The sequence below is a fragment of the Mustela nivalis genome (genome assembly GCF_964662115.1).
Source record: "Mustela nivalis genome assembly, chromosome: 5".
In the NCBI taxonomy this organism is placed as follows: Eukaryota; Metazoa; Chordata; class Mammalia; order Carnivora; family Mustelidae; genus Mustela; species Mustela nivalis.
This window is the reverse complement of record NC_139024.1, coordinates 97,095,089-97,120,973: the sequence shown is the minus strand read 5'-3', so window position 1 is coordinate 97,120,973 and position 25,885 is coordinate 97,095,089. Positions and strand designations below refer to the sequence as shown.

Genomic DNA, 25,885 nt, shown 5'->3' with positions numbered 1-25,885 from the left:
TTAAAGGCATCTCAAACTTGAACAACCCAGAGAGAATTCTCTGTATATATCCACTTCCACCCTTGAGGCTGCCAGTCCCAGATGTCAACTTGTCCTCTAGCTTTTCCCATTCTGGTACCTGGCATCATTTTCCACTATCGACTGCTTTGAGTCATTCTTGATACTTTGACCAGTCTTGTGCATTCTGTTCCTAGCTCTTTGTCAAATCTGACTGTTTTTCTTTTCTCTCCTCTCACCACCCTACTCAATGCATTATCGCCTCTTAGGTGAATCCCTGGAATCCCTCCTGTTTTCCTCCTCCTGATCTTGAAACCAAAGTGATCTTTTTAACTTACTTAGAATTGTGTATGTAATCTCTCCACTTACAAGCCTTTCCTGGCTTAATGTCATTCTTAGGATAAAGTCTCCAATCTTTACAGAGCCTCCAAAATCCTGCTTGCTCTGCTTGCTCACCTACCTTTCCTGTCTCACTGCTCACTGCTCTCCTTCAGCGTCTATAGTCCAGGCACTCCTGCGGATTTTCTGTCTTTTCAATGTATGGGGCTCTTTCCCATCTCTCACTTTTCATGTCTACTGCATTCTCTTTCTAGAGCATGCTATACCCTAGCGTCATGCATTTTCCTTCTTATCACTACCACAGTTTGTGCTATATTGTTATTCGTGTGTGATTATGGTTAAATGTCAATTTTCTCTAGAATATTCTATATCACAAGAGCAAGGACTATGCCTCTCTGGTTCACCAAACAGCAGAGCAACAGGTACATAGAATGGGTACTCAAAATATGTATTGGATATACAAGACAGGCAATAGCTAATCATTTATGCCTGCTATGTGCCAAGCACTGTAATACTTTTATATGTGGCATCTCATCTAACCCTTACTATCCCCTCCATGAGGTATTATTTCTCTTATTTTTCACTGGAGGAATGGAAAATCAGAGAAGCTAAGCAATTTTTTTCAAGGAATGACTTACTGGGGATTCCAACTTTGGTCTGTCTGAATTTTCGTCTGGTGAGCATTCTATTATACCAGATTGCTTTTGGAGCAAATAGTAAGAGATGAATCAGCCTGTGTATTTGTCCTACACTAATTCTTTATTAGTCAGGTATCAGTGAATGGAGCCTGGAAAGAATGAGGACACTTTTGAGAAGATACTGAAACTGGAACCACTTAGAACCCAGATATGTGTGTGGTGTGGATAGATGGGGGCATCAGTGGGATTCTCACCAATAGGGAGTAGGAGCAGATGAGGGCATTGAGTTCCCAGGGATGGATGGGCACTAGACGGAAGAGAGAAACAGATACAGTCTTCCTTATTTGAAATACTGAAAATAAATAAAATAAAATAAAATAAAATGAAATGGAAAAACAGAAACAGAAACAAAACAAAACAAAGAAGCATTACCTGGGCCTTGCCATGATTATTTGAGTGGGTATCAGAAATAAACACTAAAAATCATTCAGGTCAACTTCCTTCCACCCGATCAATCTCATGAAAATACTCATTCCTCTATGTGGGGTGAGAGCCTTGTTTTATTTATATTTGTTTCATTAGCGTGGGTCAGTATCTGGCAAGGCAACTTGATAATATTTGCTAAGTGAATGAATGGATGAACGCATATATTTATTGGTCAATAACAATGCTTTTCTTTACATATCATTGTTCTCTTAGGAACTTCTAGGTATGTGATTTAAAAAAGGGGTTAACTCTAAAGATGGGGATTTCAGTACCTTTGCCAGGCAACATGGAGATATTTTAGAGCATTGGACTTTTGGCAGAGATTGGAAGATCTGGATATTATTATTGAAATACTTAGCATTGTAAGTAAAAGTTCTAGGAAAGTTCATGGTCTCTGGGACAGTATTTGAATTTAAGGGGAAAAGAACTTATTTGTGGAGCATAACAAATAACATGGAGGACATGGAGAGATGGAGAGGAGAAGGGAGTTGAGGGAAATTGGAAGGGGAGGTGAACCATGAGAGACTATGGACTCTGAAAAACAATCTGAGGGTTTTGAAGGGGCAGGGGGTGGGAGGTTGGGGGAGCCAGGTGGTGGGTATTATGAAGGGCACGTATTGCATGGAGCACTGGGTGTGGTGCATAAACAATGAATACTGTTATGCTGAAAAGAAAAAAAAACTTATTTTGGAAACCTCAAGCAAGAACTCTCTGCATTGAATAAATATAATTATTTATTGGAATGTATTAAAACATTCTTAAAGACTTTGGGAATTTCTAGAAAATGTAACCATGGAAGCTATGGGACCGTTAAGAACAGAGAAGTGTCTACAGAAGTAATTTTTGCATTTTATAGAACATAAGTACTTTATGAATTTAGGAAATAAAATATAGACTAGTTTGTCCAAAAAATATAAATTTTGATACAATATATTAAAATGTAGAATAGAGGTTATTTACTCAGTATTTATTAGTCAGGTACTATATTATAAGCTCCATCTTAAGCATTAATTATGTATTTATGAAATAACAGATATAATTTTTTTAACAAAATGGATGTAAACACTTTCTTTAAGAAATTTAATAATATTTTAGAGTTTGGGGCTTCCCCTCACCCCCAGTCAGAAGAAACAATTGAAAGCTTGAGAAAAAAGAAACATAAAAAAATGAAAATCTCACCCTCTTCTGCACATATTGCCTTCTTTCAGGTCAAGCAGAGACAGAAAGGGTTTATTTTCAAATAAGAAAATATTTGATGGGGGAAATAAACTCAATGAATTGAATGTTTGCTACATAGGCCTATGTCTGTATAGCTTCTTTCAGGAACAAATCCTTTATTTTATAGATATTTATGTTTTTTCTTCAGTGTTAAAGTATGAAAATATATTTGTTAACTAGCAATGAGTCTCATTTTTATTTTGTAAGGAAACAAACAAAAAACCCGACGAGAAAATAAGCTTCGTGCCTCCTTTGGCTTTGACACTAATTTTAACATGTAAAAATGTAATGATTCCATTGCCTGAGAGTTACCCGTTTATGCCTTTCCACATATATATCTATCATTCACCATAATGATTGAAGAGGGATTTTGTCCACCAGCTTATGGTTAGTATAGATTCATCACTGATCTATGGAGGTAATAAAATTATGTGGGTAAAGCCAAACTATAGTTTAAATTTGATCTCAAGTTTATCAAAATGTATACTTTTCACTTTTAGGTCTTCGGGGGATTAAAAGGTCTAGATTTCTTTTCGGGACTCAGACATCTAAGCAATCAGAGTACCATGGACCTTGTTTCAGATGGCACCACTAATGAACATGGGAATGTAGCTAGCTCTCGGAGAACCTGCTGCCATTTCTTTTGGGTCTGTACCCAGAGGTGCAATCACTGGATTGTAGGGTAGTTTAATTCTTTGAGGAAACTGCACACTGTTTTTCAGAGTGACTGTACCGATCCCATTCCCGTCAACAGTGCACCAGGGCACCCTATTCTTTAATCCCTTATCAATACTTTTAAACTTTGTGTGTGTGTGTGTCTGTGGGTGTGTGTTTAAGTCATACTAACAGGTATGAAGTGATATCTCATGGTGGGTCTGATTGCATTTCCCTGATGGTTAATTAATAATGTTGAGTGCCTTTTTATATTACTTGTCATTTGTATGTCTTCTTCAAAGAAATGTTTCGTCAGTTCCTTTGTCCATGTTTTAATTTGAAGTTTTTTTTAAATTAAAAAATATTTATTTAAGTTCCAGTTAGTTAATACACGTTGTGATATTCGTTTCAGGTGTACAATAAAGCAATAGTGATTCAGGGTTTCCATACAACAGCCGGGGCTCCTCACAAGTGCCCTCCGTTCCTCCTTACCTATTTCACCCATCCCCCACCCATCTTCCCTCTGGTAACCATCAGTTTGTTCTCTAGAGTTAAGAATCTATTTCTTGGTTTGCCTCTCTATTTTTTTCCCTATGATTTTTTTGTTTCTTAAATTCTATGTGTGAGATCTCACCGACTCACCTATTTTTCTTTTTTCTTTTTTTTAATTTTTAATTTTTTATAAACATATATTTTTATCCCCAGGGGTACAGGTCTGTGGATCACCAGGTTTACACACTTCACAGCACTCACCAAAGCACATACCCTCCCCAATGTCCATAATCCCACCCCCTTCTCCCAAACCCCCTCCCCCCAGCAACCCTCAGTTTGTTTTGTGAGATTAAGAGTCACTTATGGTTTGTCTACCTCCCAATCCCATCTTGTTTCATTGATTCTTCTCCTACCCACTTAAGCCTCCATGTTGCATCACCACTTCCTCATATCAGGGAGATCATATGATAGTTGTCTTTCTCTGCTTGACTTATTTCGCTAAGCATGATACGCTCTAGTTCCATCCATGTTGTCGCAAATGGCAAGATTTCATTTCTTTTGATGGCTGCATAGTATTCCATTGTGTATATATACCACATCTTCTTGATCCATTCATCTGTTGATGGACATCTAGGTTCTTTCCATAGTTTGGCTATTGTGGACATTGCTGCTATAAACATTCGGGTGCATGTGCCCCTTTGGATCACTACATTTGTATCTTTAGGGTAAATACCCAGTAGTGCAATTGCTGGGTCATAGGGCAGTTCTATTTTCAACATTTTGAGGAACCTCCATGCTGTTTTCCAGAGTGGCTGCACCAGCTTGCATTCCCACCAACAGTGTAGGAGGGTTCCCCTTTCTCCGCATCCTTGCCAGCATCTGTCATTTCCTGACTTGTTGATTTTAGCCATTCTGACTGGTGTGAGGTGATATCTCATTGTGGTTTTGATTTGTATTTCCCTGATGCCGAGTGATATGGAGTACTTTTTCATGTGTCTGTTGGCCATTCAGATGGCCAACAGACACATGAAAAAGTATTATTCTCAATGGAGAAAAACTGAAAGCTTTTCCGCTAAAGTCAGGAACACGGCAGGGATGTCCATTATCACCACTGCTATTCAACATAGTACTAGAGGTCCTAGCCTCAGCAATCAGACAACAAAAGGAAATTAAAGGCATCCAAATCGGCAAAGAAGAAGTCAAATTATCACTCTTCGCAGATGATATTTTTCTTTTTTAATAGAGTGATTTCTAGGGGCTGGGAGGAGGAGGATATGGGGAGGCAGTAGGCAAAGGGTGCAAAGTTCAGTTTTTCAAGATAAATAGATCCTAGAGATCGTCTGTGCAACAGTGTCCACAGGAAACAATGCTGTGTTATTTCACAGTATTTTATCAAAAATTTTCCTTGAGGGTAGATATTAGGCTAGGTGTTCTTATCACAAAATAATAATATAATAAATTAAAAAAAAGTTTGGAGGAAACTTTTGGAAAGGATGGAGAGATTTATGGTGACAGGTACATGAATATATACCTATCTCCAAACTCATTAAGGTGTATGCATGAAATATGTACAACTTTTTGTAGGATGATTATATATCAATTGATATTATATATCAATATTTTTAAATATTAAAGTTGTTTTTTAAAAAAGGCAACACCAGGTTGGTCACTCTGCCTTCTTTAAGGTCTAATGGAGAGAACATCAGCACAGCACCATCTCAAGATTAAAAAAATAAAACAAAGAAAGCCTGGAATGAGAGAAGGTACAGATTTTTTTCTATTTTTATGAAAACAGAGCACCTTCTGGCATTTTCCTTTCAGAATTTGGGATTCAGAGGATTGATCTGATACAGTTGGTAATTTTACTTAAAGACCTTCCTATTAAATAGATTCAAAATATTTTTGAAGAACAGATGGTATAGACTAGAGGAAGAGATAAACATTGTATGTTAAACATTTTATTGATCAATTAAAATATCATAATTTAAAATGTTGATTCTACGCTAAGAGTTATGCATGTCTGTATGTGACTGAGAAAGACAGAGAGAGAGTGTGCAGGGGGAGTGGGATGGGTATTTATTATCCAAAGTTAAACCTGCCCCTCCCCCAAATACCCCCTCCCACCTTGCCCACATGCAGGCAGGCAGATGGCTGTTCTTCAAGGTGTTAGGGAAGCTAGCTTTCAGTCTCGAATCATGTGCCTCTGGGCACTTTGAAAACTGCCTCTTCTGCCTATTTTTAAGACCAGGTTGAAAAAAAAATGATAGAACAGAATAAAGAAACCACCTGTGTGGATTTGATAAAAAGGTAGGCTATAAAGTTACCAGCTCTTTGAAAATACTTTTGTTGTAGAAAGAAAGCATCCTTACCTTCTAGCAGTTCTTTGTTCTGATTTTTCTACAATAGAATGACTTCTTGATAAACTAATACCATCATCTGTGCAAATTAGTCTACCTGACACTAATTTTCAATCACACTTAATTTTCATCTCTGTGAACTATTTATGTATGAGAATCCCCTTCTATTTTAGGAGTACTTTCTTTGAATGCAACAGCCATTCTCTTAAATTGTATAGACAGAATATTGGGTAAGTCGTTAGATTCACCAAAAGTTAAGCAAGACTACAAAGGAAAGGAAACACCACCAATCACTATTTCAAAGACTTACTTTTCCATTGCTTCGTATATATATGGGAAAGTGTTATGGGTAAGGGTGAATGTAGAAAACAATTGTGTTTAACTGCTAAGTATGGAAGGTACAGGAAAATGACAAGCCCTCAAATAATCCTTGTATGTCCTGCTCTGCCCTTGCATGCCATCATGCTCCCTCAGAAGTCTGACCTATGTCCATAGTTGGTTGTAAGCTGTGTTTCTGACAATAGCATGGTTGTAATGGAAACTGTCTTCACCACCTAAGTTATGGGGCCTGATACAGTGAATAACATACAAGCAGTGGGTCGGCCTACCCTAAATTATGCCTGTTAATGTGACCCCATCATTATTCCCAGGATCTGTGCCCTTCACCCTTGATCTCATTTCTACAGGATTTAGACAAGTGTCAGACCCTTGGAATGCTACACAATAGTGACCTTGACTCCCTGGCTTCACTTTAAAAAAAAAAATGAGTTTAAATCTAGTGTTGAAATGACATGGAATGCTTTGTAACGAGACTAGTCCTGACACAGAAGAATCTCTAGGCCTCTGTCAGAGACATCTGCCTTTTGATTTGGTTCAGGCTTTCTGGTTATAAGGGTAGCTCATGCCTTTAGAGAAGACTAAAACCTCTCTGTTGTTGTTGTTGTTGTATTTGATACACAGGGAAATTCAGGTGATTCCTCCTTAGTGTTAACTTTCCAGATACTATTTTTAAAGCTTTGTCCTTATAATTGTCAAAATACAACTCTTAAAGGGAGAAAGAAAACACTGCTTGGCAAAAGATGTTAAAATAAAGATGGTAGGATGTTTAACGCTTGATAGATGAACAAGTGGAAAGGGGGTATAATTTGGAACCAAGAGGTGCCACCCCAAGGCTGGTCCTGAGTTCCTTTGGGGGGAAAAAGCAGTCTTTAATTACATCTGGTACTCATTAATTCTTTTTGGAGTCTCTTCCCAGATCTGTTCCCCCATCAGCCTCCCATCAAGCAAAAGAAATTCCAGATGGTTCCCTCCATATGCCCGTGCTCATTCTCTCAAGTAGAATAGATTGGCCACTGACAGAGTAGGATGGAACAGCCTTGGTCAAAGCAAGGCAAGATGGAAAGCAGCGAGCCACAGTTAATTTAGAGGTAGCCTATTGTTCATGTTTTTAAGTGGGTTGTATAAATAACTGTTTCGGGGTGATTTTTTTTCTGGAATGTGTTGAGTAATTTCATGGAAGTGAAGCTGCTCAGAGAAAGTGGCATATTGATCCTATTTTTATACACCTGGAAGAGAGAAACATCCACTATAAGCTGTCATTATATAGTTGGAGGTTGGTCAATTTGGACCTGCAGCCGATCTGCTGTGGAGCCTACATTGGAATGAATTTTTCTGCCTTTGTTACTTACAATGATAGCTGTAGTCTGCTACAGTGATATGAAAATTCCTTTATAGAAATATTTATGGGACATATGGTTCTTTCATCTTAGCAGAATTTTGTTATTAGGCACATTGATAGACTTTCCATTTTGAAGTAGTTGGGAGTAAAGATGAGATCAACCTCTATATAATGAAAAAATAAATAATTAACCTTGAACAATATGGGAGTTAGGGTGCTGATCCTATATCTTGTGCAGTCAAAAATTTTTATATAACTTTGATCCTCCCCAAATGTAACTACTAATAGCCTATTGTTGACCAGAAGCCTGACCAATTACATTAATAGTTGATTAACATATATTTTGTATGTTACATATATTATCTCCTATAATCCTTCAATATGTAAGCTGGAGAAAAGGAAATGTTTTAAGAAAATCATAAGGGAGATGAGGACATTTGCAGGAAGTTCTGTACTATATTTACAAAAAAAAAAAAAAATCTGTGTATAAGTGGACCCATGCAGTTCAAACACCTATTGCTCAAGGGTCAACTGTATTATCATTTCAAGTATATCACATTATACTTATTTGTTTATCTGTCCTTATCTGATGATAGGATACATGTCTTACTCATGTCCAATTTCCTCCCACCCAACAAGATTTGACACATCACAGGGAAGGAAAAGAAAGGAGAAAAATGAATAGACAGGAAATTTCATTCTTTTTAAAAAAGGTTTTATTTATTTATTTAACAGAGAGAGAGAGAGAGAGAATGTGAGCACCAGAAGGCAGAGGGAGAGGGAGAAGCAGGCCCCCCGCTGAGCAGAGAACCTGATGTGGGGCTTGATCCCAGGACCCTAGGATCATGACCTGAGCTGAAGGCAGACATTTAACCAACTGAGCAACCCAGGTTCCCCGAGACAGGAAATTTCCAAGTGAAAGGTGACACTGAAAGCAGTAAGAACAATGTTTCTACTCTTGTCTTCATCCTATACTTCCCCTTGAATAGGTATTAGATTTTATGTGTGGAGTGTGTGTGTGTGTGTGTGTGTGTTATTTGGTGTTATTTATGAATATCTATAGTTCAAGTTCCTCAGAAAATAAAAGTGAGAATGCCGCTATGGTTTCTGTTCTCATGGAGCTTACAATAGTTAGGCTATATATGATTCGTGTGAAATTTGTTGGTATATTTGGAGTGGGTAAAGCAATTAAAAGGACAAATTTCTTCTAAGAAGGCTATGTGATAAAGACCAAAAGGAAAATTTTAGATTCTGTGTTATCGTCATATTTTACTTGGAAAGTTTGTTAAAAAGAAGCCTAATATCATGCTTTTAGGTGTGTGAGTACTCTGTGAATGAAGGAAAACATTTTTTGAAGCAACTTAATCATTTTGTTCAATCAAGCTCAGCAGCCAAACATTGGTAGTTTGGGCCATATGTTGGAAGAGATAAAGGCCTAGAAACTAGAAACTAGAACTCTAGTGTTTTTTTGTTTTTGTTTTTGTTTTGTTTTGAAGGTGCTGACTTGAAATAATTTCTATCTTGCTTTTGAAATCATATAAAACTCATGAAGTCACAAAATGTGTGTTAAACCTAGAACATACTCTTGATATTTAAGTCTTTTGTTTGAATTTTTTAAAGTACCTGAAATGAAATTGAAATATGTATTTTTATCTGTTTAGCCTGTTTGTTCATTTTGTATTAGTTCCTAATGTGTTCTTGAATTTAAGGTGTGTAGCGAAGTAAACTCAGCAGATCTGAGCAAGGTTTATTTAACACAAAAATATCTTTGATGTCCAGTAGGCATGAGGGATTTTTTGAACAGATGCTTTCTTCCCCTAAGAAAGTTACAGCAGGTGAGAAAAGTATAATTGCACTGAGGAACAGCCCAGTGACAGTTACCTCTTTACATACACTAATTATGGATGTATTTATGATAATATGTTTTAATGTTCTGTTATCAGAAGGTAGAGAGATTTCCATGGGGGCAGTGGTGGGCCCAGTGGGGAGTGGACAGGAAATGTCTTACCTGCAGAGCTAGAACTTGGGTTGATTCTGATGGGTGAGTGGGTGGTGTTGATGCTGTTGGACAACAGCCACGCCTGGAGAATTTATGGACTAGGCCTACAGATGTCAACTTCAATTCTGTCTACAATTTATAGACTACAGCTAGTCATGTGGCTTTGTCTATCTACAAACGAGGCCAGAAAAGATAGTCTAACTGTGAACTCAGGAGGAAAAAGGAAATAGTTGGTTTACAATCATAGAGTCTTTGTTGGGAACGAGGAAAGATGGCCTCTGAGACTTTAATTTGGAGGGTAGGTCCTTAAGAACAGCAGGGTACGTTGTTTCCTGGAATGAGACATGAGATTATGTTAACAAAATTCCTTAAAACCTTTACATGTGTCAGTGATTACAGTACTTGAAATTCAAGCGGGAACTTTTATTTGAGATCTTTAATTTGTGCTGAATTACTACTAAGCCTCAGAAAGTAACACTTAATACTTTGGCATACATGAAATATTTACTCTTTTAAATGAGAATTTTTATTCATGTATCGCCTTATTGTTACTTTTAGACAAAAATCTATGATTCCTTTCTTCTGAAGTTATATGGAAACTTTATAAAAAGAGTGATGAAGAACAATAGTTTTAAGTTGTCTAATGACGTCTACAAGCACGCCAAACTAATTGAGAACAGTGCCAGTAATGAAAATACTGAGCATTTCTTTTTCTTTTTTTTTTTTTTCTTTTTTTAAGATTTTTTAATTTATTTGACAGAGAAAGAGACAACAAGAGAGGGAACACAAGCAGGGGGAGTGGGAGAGGGAGAAGCAGATTTTCTGCTGAGCAGGGAGCCTGATGCAGGGCTTGATCCCAGGACCCTGGGATCATGACCTGAGTTGAAGGCAGAGGCTTACTGACTGAGCCACCCAGGTACCAGGAAATAACCAGCATTTCTTGAGCACACACCAGACTTTTACTTTGTGTGGTAGAAATGTAAATCGGGAAATTGGGAGATTGAGAATGACTCACTAGTACTGTGTAAGCACTTTAGATCTATGAACTCATTTCAGCCTCACAAACACCCTAGGAGTGAAGCAGGTATTTTTATTCCCATTTCACAGATTAGATAACTGAGGTGCAAAGCTATAAAGGTGTTGGTTCACACAGTTAATAAGTAGCAGAGCAGAGATTCACATCCAAATAATTTGACTTCAGAGGCCAAGGTCATATCTGTGATTCTCTACCTCCCTGAAACTATGGCCAAAGTGAAGGGAAGGGACAAAAGATAGGGAAATTTTAGTGTATTTGCACTAAAGTAGGACTGGCAAGGGGTGGGTGAGGGGGTGGAAGGGGTGTGTGCCTGGGTGGCTCAGTTGGTTAAGCATCTCACTCTTGATTTAAACTCAGGTCATAATCTCAATATTGGAAGATTGATTCCTACCTTGGGCTCTGTGCTCAGCTGGGAGTTTGCTTGAGGATTCTCTCTCTCTCTCTCTTTCTCTCTCTCTCTCTCTCTCTCTCTATATATATATATATATATACAGGCTTGGGGGTTTAGGGCATAAACACTGCCTTTTGGCCTTAACACTTGGTTTGTCGGGCAATGGAAGAATTTATTAATTGTGTAGTATTTTTTTCCCCTCCTGCTCCTTATTAAGACCTAGTCTTTAACAAACTATTTGTTCTTCTAGTTGCTACACCTGTCCTGGCATGAGACGCAGTGTGAGCGGCCCCTGAATCACCTGGGGAACCACAGAGTAAACCACTGGAGGGGAGAATGCGATTCTTGTTTTGGTTATATGTCGGCTCAACTTCTTTTTCTTCTGCAGACAGAACGGTCCTTGTGGATACAAATCTCCCAGTCCTCAGAGGCCTTTATGTGATGGGGACTTTAGAATTCCCTGTGGACAGAAGCAATGTTCTGAGTGTGGCGTGCATGGTCATTGCTGGCGGGGAGCTGAAAGTTGGTAAGTACAGGGCACAAGGATTGGGAACTTAAGGGGAATTAACTCTGTGAGAAAGTTCTTGAGAATAGGTGGTATCATCCAGCAGGTTGGTTAACAGAGTATGGAGAGGGTTAAGGGAAGGGGGTGAGTTTACTGATAAAGCTTTTCCTATACAAGCTTTGGACAACACAGACAGAGGTGACTTTGATGGGTCATTCTTTTGTCCACCCACTGTCATCAGGCCATGTTTCTGGCTCTATGGTTCCCATGTTGCCTCTCATGGCAGGGCTCCTGGCTTCCTCCAGGCCACAGATCAATTCTGGCCTTTGGTCCTTTGTACAAGAATTTACCTATGGCCCACCCTTTCAGAAGGAACAAATTATCAATTGTCATGCAACGATGACCTTTGTCTAGTTCCAAAACATTAAAAAAAATTTTAATTCCAGTAGAGCTAACAGTATTATATTCCTTTCAGGTGTATGATTTAGTGATGTAACAATTCTATACATTAGTCAGCGCTCATCATGATAAGTGTGCTCTTAATTCCCCTTCACTTGTTTGACCTCTCTCCCCACCTACCTCTCTTCTGGTGACCACCAGTTTGTTCTGTCTAGGTAAGAATCTGTTTGTTTGTTTGTTTTTGAAACATGTCTGTTCATGTCTTCTGACCGTTTGTTAATTGGATTGTTCATTTGGGGAATATTGAGTGTTTTAGGTTCTTTATATATTTTGGATATTAACTTTTTGTCAGATATGCCATTTGCAAATATCTCCCCCCATTAATAGGTTGCCTTTTAGTTCTGTTGACTGTTTCCTTTGATATGCAGAAGCTTTTTATTTTGATGTCATTCCAGTAGTTTAGTTTTGCTTTTGTTTCCCTTGCCACAGGAGACATATCTAGAAAATATTGCTATGGTCAATGTTGAAGAGGGTGCTGCCTCTGTTCTCTTTTAGGATTTTTTATGGTGTTAGGTCTCACATTTAGGTCCCTAATCCTTATTTAGTTTATTTTTGTGTACTGTGTAAGAAAGCAGTCTGGTTTCATTCTTCTGGATGTAGCTGTCCAGTTTTCCCAACACCATTTGTTGAAGAGATTGTCTTTTTCTCATTGCATAATCTTTTCCTGCTTTGTTGAAGATTAATGGACCATATAATTGTGAGTTTATTTCTGGACTCTCTATTTTGTTCCATTGATTGATGTGTCTGTTTTTATGCCAGTACCATACTTTTTTTTTTTTATTATTATTATTACTAGGGCTTTGTAGTGTATCTTGAAATCTGAGATTGTGTTACCTCCAGTTTTGTTCTTTTTCAAGATTACTTTGACTATTCAGGGTCTTTTGTGGTTCCATACAAATTTTAAGATTAATTGTTCTACTTTTGTGAAAAATACTATTGGTATTTTGATAAGGATTGCATGAAATGTGGAGAGTGCCTTGAGTTACATGGACATTTTAACAATAATTGTTCTCTAAATCCATGAGCATGGGATATCTTTCCATTGCTGTGTGTCATTTGTAATTTTTTTCCTTATGATTTCATAGTTTCCAGAGTATAGGTCTTTTACCTCCTTGATTAAGTTTATTCCTAGGTATTTCATTATTATTTGTGCAATTAAATGGGAATATTTTCTTAATTTCTTTTTCTGTACTTTATTAGTAGTATATAGAAATACAATGGGATTTTGTATATTGATTTTATATCCTGGTATATTACTAATTAATTTATCAGTTCTAGTAGTTTTTTGGTGGCATCCTTAGAGTTTTCCATATATAGTATCATGACATCTACAAATAGTAAAAGTTTTACTTCTTCCTTACCAATTTGGGTACCTTTTAAAATTTCTCTTTTTTTCTGATTGCTATGGCTAGGACTTCCAATACAGTGTTTAATAAAAGTGGTGAGAGTGCACATCACTGTCTTGTTCCTGACCTCAGGGGAAAAGCTGTCAGTTTTTCATCATTGAGTATGATGCTAGCTGTGGATTTTTTCATCTGTGGCTTTATTATGTTGAGGTCTGTTCCCTCTGAACCTACTTTGTTGTTGATAGCTTATATCATGAATGGATGTTGTATTTTGACAAATGCTCTTTCTGCATCTATTGAAATGATCATATGATGTTCATTCTTTCTTTTGTTGATGTGATGTATCACACTGATTGATTTGCAAATACTGAACCATCCTTGCATCCCAGGAATAAATCCCAGTGGATGATGATGAATGATTTTCTTTCTTTCTTTCTTTTCTTTCTTTCTTTCTTTCTTTTTTTTTTTGGCTGGATTCAGTTTGCTAATATTTTGTTGAGGATTTTTGCATCACTGTTCATCAGAGATAATGGCCTGTAGTCTCTTTTTCTGTAGTACTTTTATCTGATTTTAGTATCAGGGTAATGCTGACCTCTTAGAATAAATTTGGAAGCTTTCCTTTGTCTTCTATTGTTTCAGAATCGTTTGAAAAGAATAGGTATCTACTCTTTAAATGTTTGATCTACCTGTGAAGCCATCTAGTCCGGACTTTAGCTTGTTAGGATTTTTTTGATGACTTTTTCAATTTCATTGTTGGTAATTGATATGTTCAAATTTTCTATTTCTTCCTCATTCAGTTTTGGGAGGTTATATTTTCCAGGAATTGATCCATTTCTCCTAGTGTGTCCAACTTTTTGGCATATAGTAGAATTATAGTTTTTCATAATAGTCTCTTATTTTACTTTGTACTTCTATAATGGTTGTTATATCTCCACTTTAATTTCTGATTTTGTTTATTTGAGTCATTCTCTTTTTTGAAGAGTCTGCTTAAAGTCATCAATTTTGTTGATCTTTTCAGAGAACCAACTCCTGGTTTCATTGATCTGCTTTATCGTTTTTTTAAAGTTCCTGTTTTGTTAATTCCTGCTCTAATCTTTATTGTATCCTTCCTCCTACTGGTTTTGTGTTCTGTTTGTTCATCTTTTTAGTTTCTTTTAGGTGTAAAACTAAGTTGTTTATTTAAGATTTTTCTTGCCTCTTGAGATAGGTCTGTATTGCTACAAACTTCCCTCCCTCCTGGAATAGCTTTTGCTGCATCCCAAATATTTTGGACCATTATGCTTTCATTTTCATTTGTTTCCATGTATTTTTTAATTTCCTTTTCAATTTCTCAGTTGGTCCATTTATTGAGTAATAGAATGTTATTCAACATTTATGTATTTGTGCTTTTTCCAGATTTTTTCTTGTGGTTGATTTCTAGTTTCATAGCAATATGGTTGAAAAAGATGCATAGTATGACTTAACAGTTTTTGAACTTGTTGAAGCTTGATTTGTGACCTAATATGCGATCTGTTCTGGAGAATGTTCCATGTTGCACTTGAAAAGAATGTATATTCTGCAGTTTTAGAATAGGATATTTTGAATATATCTGTTAGATCCATCTGTGAATTTAAAGTGTCATTCAAACCCATTGTTTCCTTTTTGATTTGTTGTTTGGATGATCTATCCATTGATGTAAATGGGGTGTAAAATTCTACTACTATTTTACTACTATTGCTTACTTATTTTGTATTTGTTAATAAGTTCTCTATGTATTTGGATGCTTCCATGTTGAGTGCATAAATATTTACAATTGTTACATCTTCTTGTTGGATTGTTCCCTTTATGATTATATAGTATCCTTCTTTGTGTCTTGTTATAGACTTTTATAAAAGTCTGTTTTGCTACCCTGGCTTTTTTCATCTCCATTTGCACAGTAAATGTTTTTCTATCCCTTCACTTTTGACCAGCATGTGTCTTTAGGTCTGAAATGAGTCTCCTATAGGTAGCGTACTTGGGTCTTCCTTTTTTAACCATTCCATCACTCCATGTCTTTTGATTGGACCAGTTATTTCATTTGCATTCATAGTTATTCTTGATAGGTATGTGCTCATTGTCATTTTGTTACTTGCTTTATGGTTGTTTTTGTATTTCTTCTCTATTCATATAAGTAGATGTTTTAAGGTCCTTGATACATGCTGTTAAATTGCTTTTCAGAAAGATTTTACAAATTTGTACTTACTTCACATATCTCAGAGTTATGAGATCCTCATACTCTCTAACATCACCTTTAAACACCACTTTGTTCAGTTCCTCTGAGAGTATGAAGCCAGAGGGAAAAAACTTTTCCTGGGTGGACCCTGACTTACTCTGAACAGAGTAAAATGAGTATAATGATGAGCATGGGCTCCAAGTTGAATGGCTTGGGATCAATCCAGCTTGGTCACCTACTTGATGTTTGACCTTAAGCTAATCACCCTCTGGACACATCCATTTATTCATCAGTAAAGTATATGGCAAAATAGAAACTTCCTTGGAGGGATGTTAAAACCATTAAATATAACAGTTCTTTTTACGTGCTTGCCATGTAATAGGTATTTGATGAAAGTTTATCTGTCAGGGTGCTTGAAAAAAAATAGATGCCATACAGAATTGGACAATTTGAGGAGATGTTAATGAAGGAAATATTCACAAAAGTCCAAATGGCACGGAGGCTTCCCTAAGGGCTAGTAACAGCAGAACATCCTTACTACCCCTTGCTTTAAAGGAGTGAAAAAAAAGAAGTCATTGCTAGAATTAGAGATGGAGCGGTGTGTGTGTGTGTGTGTGTGTGGAGGTGATTGCCAGTGCCATGACCTTCTGTGTATCTGACACTCAGTACAGGGAAAGACTTATGGGAAAAAATACCTTGATCTCACTTTCTTTTCTACCTTATCTCTTTCTTGTTCTATCATCCGGCTAAACCGAAGCTCTGAGTAAGGAAGAACTTGATGTTGTACATGCAGGTCAGCAGCATTCTGGGGAACTGAGTAGAGAGGAAAGACAGGCAAGTTTAAAATGAACTTCAATACATATCATCCTTTTATTAATATGATGAAACATTAAACTAACTTCTCTGTCCAACCCTTCATGCTATTGGTCCTGCCAAGTATGTTGTCAAATCTAATTCCTATTCTTTTTATATGTGCTGCCTTTGCATTTCATATCACTACATTGTACACTCGAGTAAGGATTATTTTGTTTTTCCCTGAGTTTTAGGGGGTGTAAGTGTGATACTTTTTATTTATTTCTTTATTTTATCATTTTGATCAATTTTTTTCACAGTGGGGAAATCCTTTTAGGTTCTGATTTTTCCTCCCAGATTAATATAATTTGTTAATTTATTTAATAGTCTATAAAATCCTCATTCAGCTAACTGATATAAATACTTAATAAAACTGAACCTTTTCTTTTGACTAGAAAATGTATTTTAGGTTGACACCTATTGCTAAGATTAGTCTTCTACTTTTAAGTTGTTTTTTAGGCTTCTGTGTTCACTTATCACTATAATAAAAACTTTTTGCCTGAAAAAATATATCTTTCAAGGGAAGTGACACAGAAATTTTCCATTTTTGATTTATATATTTCAAATCTTATTTTAAAATTTATCCATTCCCAACTTTATTTTTACCTATTAGTAGACAATGGTGTATTATTTTTCTCCCTGCTTTGTCCATGTGTTCCATGGACAAGGTTGATTACTAGGACCCATCTGCCCAATTTTATGTGTATCATGCCTGAAGGAAGACTTTCAACCCTTCCGTCTAATTCTACCACACCCTAAAAGAAATACCAACATGAAATAAATAATAAGACTGTTTAGTAAACAGACTTAATAGATGTGGACCTTGGCACAGAGCACTGCCAGAGTATGTCTGCTGTCTGATGCCATCCAATCCAAGTCCTAACATTGTAGAATTATATTTTGTGGTTCTGCTTTTAAGTCAGCTGGTGCTGGCAAAAGGTACCAACCGACTTTTAGTAGAGTAGAAAGTAGAGTGGAAGGGGAGAATGCTATAGAATTAGAAGGGATGTTTAAGATCAAAGCTTTGCTCAGAGGGTTATAGCTGCATATCATATGCCAAGCTCATTCTCATTCATCATTCAGTGATCGTCACATTAACTTGATAACACACTTGGGATAAGCTTAAAGTATTTCATTTGTGTATCCATTCTTTCCTTCATCATGTGTTTACTCATTGCCTATTGTTTGCCAAGTACTATGGGAGAACTTGGATGTACAGAAATATTAGTCACCAATCCTAGTTTGCAAGAGATGTCTCAGTAAAATAGTGGGGTCAAACAAGGAAAAACATAATTAGAGGAGTCCCATCTTCCAACCTGGAGGGAGTGTAAAGATAGAGGAAGAGATCTGAAAAGACACATCTTTGTGGAAATACATTATACCCTCAGGAAGTTGTAGGAATAGTCTGAATTGCAGGATTTATGGAATTATGGTAGCTGGAGAAGCTTCTTGGCTTCATACATTATGTTAAGGGGTTTAGATTTTATCGTGAAGGCAGTGAGTGGGTAGTCACTGGATAGTTTTAGGTAGGGAAGTGTCATACTTAAATTTGGTCTTGGAAAGATCACTCCTGGCAGAGTGGGTGGTGTATTGGAAGGGGCACAGTGAAATGTGAGAAGCCATTGTGTTCCAGGAGAACAAAGGAATTGAACTAAAGCACTGGAATTGAAGAGAAGGAATGAATTGCAGAAATACTAAGGGTATGAAGAACCTAATGGCAATTTTGATGTGAGGTGAGAAGGTGTTTATGAATGGATCAAGAAGATGTGGTATATATACACAATGGAATACTATGCAGCCATCAAAAGAAATGAAATCTTGCCATTTGCGACAACATGGATGGAACTAGAGCGTATCATGCTTAGCGAAATAAGTCAAGCGGAGAAAGACAACTATCATATCATCTCCCTGATATGAGGAAGTGGTGATGCAACATGGGGGCTTAAGTGGGTAGGAGAAGAATCAATGAAACAAGATGGGATTGGGATGGAGACAAACCATAAGTGACTCTTAATCTCACAAAACAAACTGAGGGTTGCTGTGGGGAGGGGGTTTGGGAGAAGGGGGTGGTATTATGGACATTGGTGAGGGTATGTGTTTTGGTGAGTGCTGTGAAGTGTGTAAACCTGGTGATTCACAGACCTGTACCCCTGGGGATAAAAATATATGTTTGTAAAAAATAAAAAATTATATTAAAAAAAAAAAAAAGAATACATCCCACATTTCAGGTTGGGAGATCTGGGTCTATGGTACTGCCAGGATGAATTACCTTTCAACCACTTGTTAGCTGAGTGACTATAGATAAGTTACAGGATCTATCTCTGTCTCAGTTTCCTTATCTCCAAAATGGGAAGAATAATAGTTCTTATTTTATGGAGTTTTATGAGAATTAAATGAATGAGCATTTATTAAAGTGCTTGAATAGTGTCAGGCACATAGGAAGCCAGCCTATGTGTTGTTTGTTGTTTGTTGAATACATAGATGCATATACCTCAAAATAAGATTTCAATGGAATGTGTAAGTGGCTAAAATTTGGGGGAGCACTGACCTTTTAAGAGTGGTAGGGGAAGCTGAGTTCAGGGAGGAGGATAGAAAAGAAACAGCAGTGCAGGTAGAAGGAAAATTAAATGATAAAAAAGTAATATCTTGAAACACAAGAGGGAATTTATAAGAAAGAGAGAGTGGTCGTTAATGTAAGATATTGAGGGGAGAGCAAACAAAGTAAGAAGGGAAACCAGCCATCATATTATGGCTTTTTGTTTTGTTTTGTTTTGTTTTTAATAATGGGTATCTAATATAGTTTTGATACGAAATGTTATTTTGCATGTGAAACAAAGAAAAAATTCAGTCCATTATTTGAGGGACAGTAACTTTTTTTTTTTTAAGATTTTATTTATTTATTTGACAAAGAGAGAGAGAGATCACAAGTAGGCAGAGAGGCAGGCGGAGAGGGCAGGGGAAGCAGGCTTCCCGCTAAGCAGAGAACCTGATACAAGGCTCTATCCCAGGACCCTGAGATCACGACTCAAGCTGAAGGCAGAGGCCTAACCCACTGAGTCACCCAGGCGCCCCGAGAGACAGTAACTTTTAATGAGTTCAATACTATTTATCTATTAACAACTTCATTTTTTGGCTTTAATATAATCTTAAGTACAACTGAACATATTAAATCTCATGTTTAACAATGAACAGTTATCCACATTAAGAGTGATGTCATGAAACCTTTATATGTGCTCATGAATAACTTTCTTTTGGATGAGAAAATGTGGCAAATTAGTAAATACTAAAGAGAAAATAATTTCTCTGATACGATGACTGTCTGGTTTTATTTATAGATTTGTCCCTGTCTCTGTCCTCTTCCTGCTTCTTTCCCTTTCTTTCTCTTTCCTTGAATTCCAGCTCAGTGCCAAAAATTCTTCCTGGGACTTGAGTACTTAGCAGTAAGCAAGACAGATAAGATTCCTTTTTAATGAAATAAAGTAAAGTCCAGGTTGGATCTGCACACCATAGATTAGGTAGTTAATAAGAGCCTTTCTGAAAAGCCACTGTGACCTCAAACCAGAGATACAAGAAGAAGCTAGACTTGCAAAGATTTGGACTGCTGGTTTCCAAACAGAAGGCAGATCTAGTGCAAAAGAGCCAAGGCAGAGCGGGAATGTGTTTTACGCAGTTGTAAAGCAGAATGGCAGCCTAATTGCTGGAGAACACTGAGAAGTAGACATGAATTTCATGAAGAAGACTGGATTTAAGCAATGTAATTTTGCTTATTACAGTATTAAAGACACAAATGAGCCCAAACTGTGCTGAAAGTTGTTACTTTTTCATAATCTCATGAGTATAACTTTAACAAAACAGAAGTTAGTTGAAGATTCTCATAAATATGGCAATTCTGGACACCTGTATTATAATTCTAGTTAAGCAACTTGTTTCATAACTTCTGGAAAATTCTTTAATAATAGATTTATAACAGTAATATCACATACTTCAGTGATTTTGTGAATCATCTGTCTCATTGCCTGGATAAGGAAATTGAGCTCCATAGGGATTAATGATTTGTTTCCAGGACTCCTAGCTGATAAAGACCAGGACCAGGATCAGAGGCTATTTTAGGTACCTTAAATACTCAGACTAGAAGCCAGTGCCAAAGGACTATCTTTACTGTGAGTACTTCCTCACTCCATTCACTAGGTTTCACTGTCTTTTTTTCTGGTCCATTCAATAGTCCATATTTTTATTATTACATTCATTTTGTTTTTATGAAATGGTATATTTTCATGAATTCCTTCTGTGTTTTAGATAATAGGATTCTTCAGACATTTCGTAACATATGTACCTAGTGCGTAGTAGGCTTCTGATACTGTGCTGTGTGACTGATTAGTGTATACATAAATGGATGGATAGATCTTTTAGCTCGATGTCTTTTTCTTGTAACATATTCAGTATCCCTAGACTTAAATGTCTACATCTGTAAGGAAGGAATTATAATGTTAATTTGGAAATGACTGCAATGGTTTTGCCCCGAATGAAAGGTATAAAATAGTGGTGAGACATGTTGGAAAAGTTGATGATATTTTGCCAATTCAAAGTATTTTCTATTTTTAGTCAGTCTAGGAGAAGAAAACTCACAAAAATGCCCAACTCAAAGCCTGTTTAATAAACATTGGTTTCCTGATTGCTTTAAATTTTTTATTTCTTTGACCTTGAATAGCTGTTTGAACTCATCTTTTTCATCAGTGTCTCTTCTTAGAGGAGACATCGTTCTTATACCTTAAAATGTGGTCTTTGTTATTTTAGATATCAGTAATGTTAACATGTTATTCATCCAAATGTTCAACTCAATGGAGAAATTTGCTCACTTGCATATTTATTTATTTATAGAGAAAGAGTGCCAAAATGGAAAGGGACAGGGAGAAAATTTTAAGCAGACTTCACGCCCAGTACAGAGCCCAACATGGCGCTCAATTACATGACCCTGAGACTCTGACCTGAGCACAAATCTAGAGTCAGATGTTTAGCCAACTGAGCTCCCTAGGTACCCCAGGAGAGAGTATTTTAATTTCATGGTTCTCAAATTGCAAATGGACACCTCTGTTCTGACAGTTTGTAGGTGGATTTCAGAGAGGGATTACCAGTAATAATTAGTGTCTTTAAAAGTTAATAGAACCCTCCTTGATCCCTAGGTAAGCAAGGACATGCCCTGTACATCAATTTCCCTGAGGACATGGCAGTTCATTGTTTGTTTGGCCTGTCACAACCAGGTCACATGACATGCTGCCTAGTTGCTCAGTAATTATGCTAAGAACAGGGTTTTTATCCTAAAAGTTGTCACATATTGTTTTGCAGAGCTAGTGATGGGTATTTGTCAGCCCTGTCTCACATTTGTAGCCAGGAGCCTAAGGTCATCATTAGCACATGACTTTGATTGTCAGGAAATGAAGTACTAGGTGTATGGAAGTTTCTTTCATTGCTTCCATGATTGGGGCTTTCTCAATCCTAAAGAAGAAAAATCCATACACAGTTTATTGCCTTCCAAACTGACAGTTCTGTAAGGCTCATTGGATGATTAAGTAATAAAAAGGAGACAAACCAGAGAAAAGTGTAGATTAAAACATATCCTCTAGCCTAAAGCCACAATACCCAGTAGTTAGACTCATTGGGTAGCCAGAGAGAATCTTGTAGTGATGTTTAAAAATAATATATTAAATTAAAAAAATATATATCCTCCTTCAAGCTTAACTATGGTTAGAAAATCATAAAAAAATGAACACATTTAATGTGTAAATATGGTTACAAGTATACATAGATGTCTGCACAATAGATCATTTATACATTAGCTAATATGAATCATCAGTCAACAAATCAGTTTCTGCTTAGTGGCAGTTCTCTAGTTAAACTATGTGTTAGCTGATGAAATAAAAAAGTGGCACAAAAGGAATGTTCTTTTAAATATTGTACTTATTTAACTAAAAGGACAAAAGCATAAAAGCTTTGTTCTCTACAGTTTCAGGAAAACATTAAACTCCATTTCTGTGAGTCTTGAAGCAAACTGACCATCAATGTTTAATACGTATCTCAAAATGAAATTAAGCACCAAAATATCTCTTTATTTCATATGGATATTAGTTCTCTGACAGATAAACATCACTTTATATTTAAATATATATGTATTTTAAAGTAAAACACTAACACAAGAAATGATTCTTTTGTTTTGTCAGGCTACCAGTTTCTACTAAACAGTAGCCACCTTCCTTTAATATTTTAATATTTTCTAAGTCAATGTTCCCAAACTATATTTTGGATTTTTGAACTTCTGTTATAATAATATAAAATGCCTTATAAATTTGTTATTTATAAATGATTTAAATAGTGAATTATATAATAAAATAATCCTTAAGTATTAATTAATTAATTAATTTTAAGATTTTATTTATTTATTTGACACAGAGAGAGAGAGAGAGATCACAAGTAGTTAAAGAGGCAGGCAGAGAGAGAGGGAGAAGCAGGGTCCCTGCTGAGAAGAGAGCCTGTTTCGGGGCTTGATTTCAGGACCCTGGGATCAGGACCTGAGCCAAACGCAAAGGCTTAAACCACTGAGCCACCCAGGTGCCCCTATTTAATTATTTTTGCATGAAAAACAAATTATTTTAGGCACACAGGTGGCTGAATGAATGAGTAACTTGTTTTCTTGTTTAGCAATCTATTACCAGAATATTTGAGTTTAAGATAAATTTAATTGTATTTGCTACAGTTCCTTGGGCTGGACATTCAAATAAGTAACCACCTAATATTTTTAACCATTAAAATGTCTACTTTCTAGCACTTTAGAAACAGAACATTTCTAATTGGGGAGGGCTTGCCTTCTATTTCTTAATTTCTAAGTTTAAATGTTAATTTTAAAATGTGTCATTTCCCCATTGTTACTACTACTATTTTTTACTATTATTACTACTAGGAGCCAACCTTTTTAAAAGTGCTTCAAACATTTTCTATTATATGTAGACACTGGGCCATGTATCATTAACATGTAATACATCTTTTAACTCTCAGTACATGTAAGCCCATTTTCTAGTCGCAAAAATCAAGGCTTACAGGAGTGAATAAGCCCACCCTCGTTTATAAAGTTTTAAGGGTTTTTATACATTTTTCCAGTATGTGAATGAATAAATTATATATTAACTTTTATTTTAATATTCTATCAGACTTTGATAAAATTACAGGCCTCAATGACAATAATTTATCAGTCTGAATACAATCACTCTCACAGGAGTTAGAGATTCTCATTTGATTGTGCCTACTAGTTACTGTTATGATTATTCATTATCTCCTTGGACTGAAAACCCCTCTCTCCTGCGTTTTGTTTTTGTTTTAATTTTTAATTTTTTGTTTTTTTTTTTCACCCAGGTTTGATTTTATGGGGGAGGAGTGTTTTAGGGATAGGTGGGTCAAATTGACACTAGAAATTAAAAGCTAATTCATAATAAAATCTACTTCACAATTTAATTGGTTTAGCACTATTTGTCAGTTGGGTTTGATAGTAAGAATGTTCTAGAGGCTCTTCTCTGAAGAAAATAGCTATAGCAAGACATGAGAAAAATAGTTGTGCTCCAGTTAGAAGCTCAACTTCCAAAGTCATCACCATATAACCTACTTCAGAGGAGAAAAGAAAATGTGCAGAATTGATTTTGGGTGGTAATTTCTTAACCTATCTTTCATGTGCCATCATAGTATTTTATGGAGTTTCATTTACTTGGGTAGAAATACAAATTATTTAGAAACAGTTTGTTGCTTTGGATTCAATGAAAAGGATCTGAAAAAGATATGTCTAAAATTTTAGTCAGTATACATTAAATACATGCAGTTTTTTTGCATATCAGTTGTATCTCAATAAAGCTGTAAATATAATAATGGGATGGAGAAGCAGTAAAACAAATATAATTTGGTCAGTTTCTATTCTCTTGATCAACAAATACTTATGGATGAGTGTCCTTGAAACATAATAATAAATAAAGTTTTACTTACTGTGAAATATGATGTGCATATTCAGGAAAGTTTATGAGATAAAAAATACACAGCTAAATTAAATAGAAGTCCATTATACTGGGTATGTCGTGGGATCTCATTATTGTTTAATTGGCATTTCTCTCATTTCTAATGTGACTGAGCACTTTAAAATTTTTTATCGTCTATTTGAGATCTTATTTTATGAAAAAATATTCTCTTGCCCTTTTTTAAATGGTGCATTATCTGTTTCATATTGATTTATTGATATCATTTATTTATTGTAGAAAATACCTTCTGTTGGTTATATTATTGCAAATGTTTTGGCCCCCTCTGTGGCTTGCTTCTTCACTCTCTTAATGGTATTTCTAGATAAATTGGAAGTCTTTATTTCAATGTAGATCATTTTATAAACCTTTATTGATAAGAATTGCATATCTTGATTGTACTGTGGTCAGCAAGCTCATGCTATATGATTCCAGTCCTTTTAAATTTGTTAAACTTGCTTTACGGTCACCATAGGATCAGTATTTGTGACTCTCTTGTGCATGTCCGAAGATGAGACATATTCTTCGTGGGTTCAGTTTTTCATCTCTATTAGGTGAGATTTGCCAATCATATTATTCAAAACTGCTGCATGCTCACTGCTTTTTGTTTATTCGGTGAGTTGTTATGTTTTACTTTCCACTGCTATTATATCTAGTTTCCTTATGATTCTGTTAATTTTTGCTTTATTTACTCTGCAGCAATGATGCTAGGCACCTAGGTACTTAGGATTATTCCAATGTAGGTGAAATGGGTCTTATTTTTTTATTTTTTTTATTTTTATTTTTTTACTCTGGAGTATTTCTCTTTATTTCTAATTGTTTTCTGCAAGGAAGAAGATTGGTAAAAATAACTGGTTCACCATTTCTATGATAAAATATAAGTGAATCCTGTTGTCAATACACAGTCCTTTCTCTCGATTCACTCACTGTAAACAGAAGGCCATTGGGGGAAGGCACTTAGGGCATTGTTTAGAAGTACAGAGACAAGCCATGTTATGTTGTGACATCCCATTGAGGGCCACTTAACCTAGTCTTAGCTGACAAATGAAGATCCCCAAAGAGGTGGCATCAGAGTTGACTTTGGGCTTGTTTAGGGACTTAGGTGACTCAGCTTTTGAGCATGTCAAGGAAACTATTTCCTTAGGACAAGCACTTGGGGAAGAATTACTGCAGCAATGGGTGTGGACATTTTTATGCACAAA

The 25,885-nt window shown here is 36.1% G+C and overlaps 1 protein-coding gene across 20 annotated transcripts in view; it reads left to right on the top strand.

Moving 5' to 3' along the window:
* The window catches only part of PKHD1 (PKHD1 ciliary IPT domain containing fibrocystin/polyductin), a 485,802-nt gene that overhangs the window by 277,546 nt on the left and 182,371 nt on the right, over nucleotides 1-25,885 (top strand). For 18 of the 20 annotated variants that reach the window (XM_082729339.1, XM_082729341.1, XM_082729340.1 and 15 more), the window contains 2 exons: nucleotides 5,510-5,587; nucleotides 11,674-11,811. In XM_082729339.1, coding sequence (XP_082585465.1) covers nucleotides 5,510-5,587; nucleotides 11,674-11,811 — 216 coding nt within the window. The remainder of the gene's footprint in view (nucleotides 1-5,509; nucleotides 5,588-11,673; nucleotides 11,812-25,885) is intronic. The other 2 variants (XM_082729349.1, XM_082729352.1) reach the window with 1 other exon arrangement.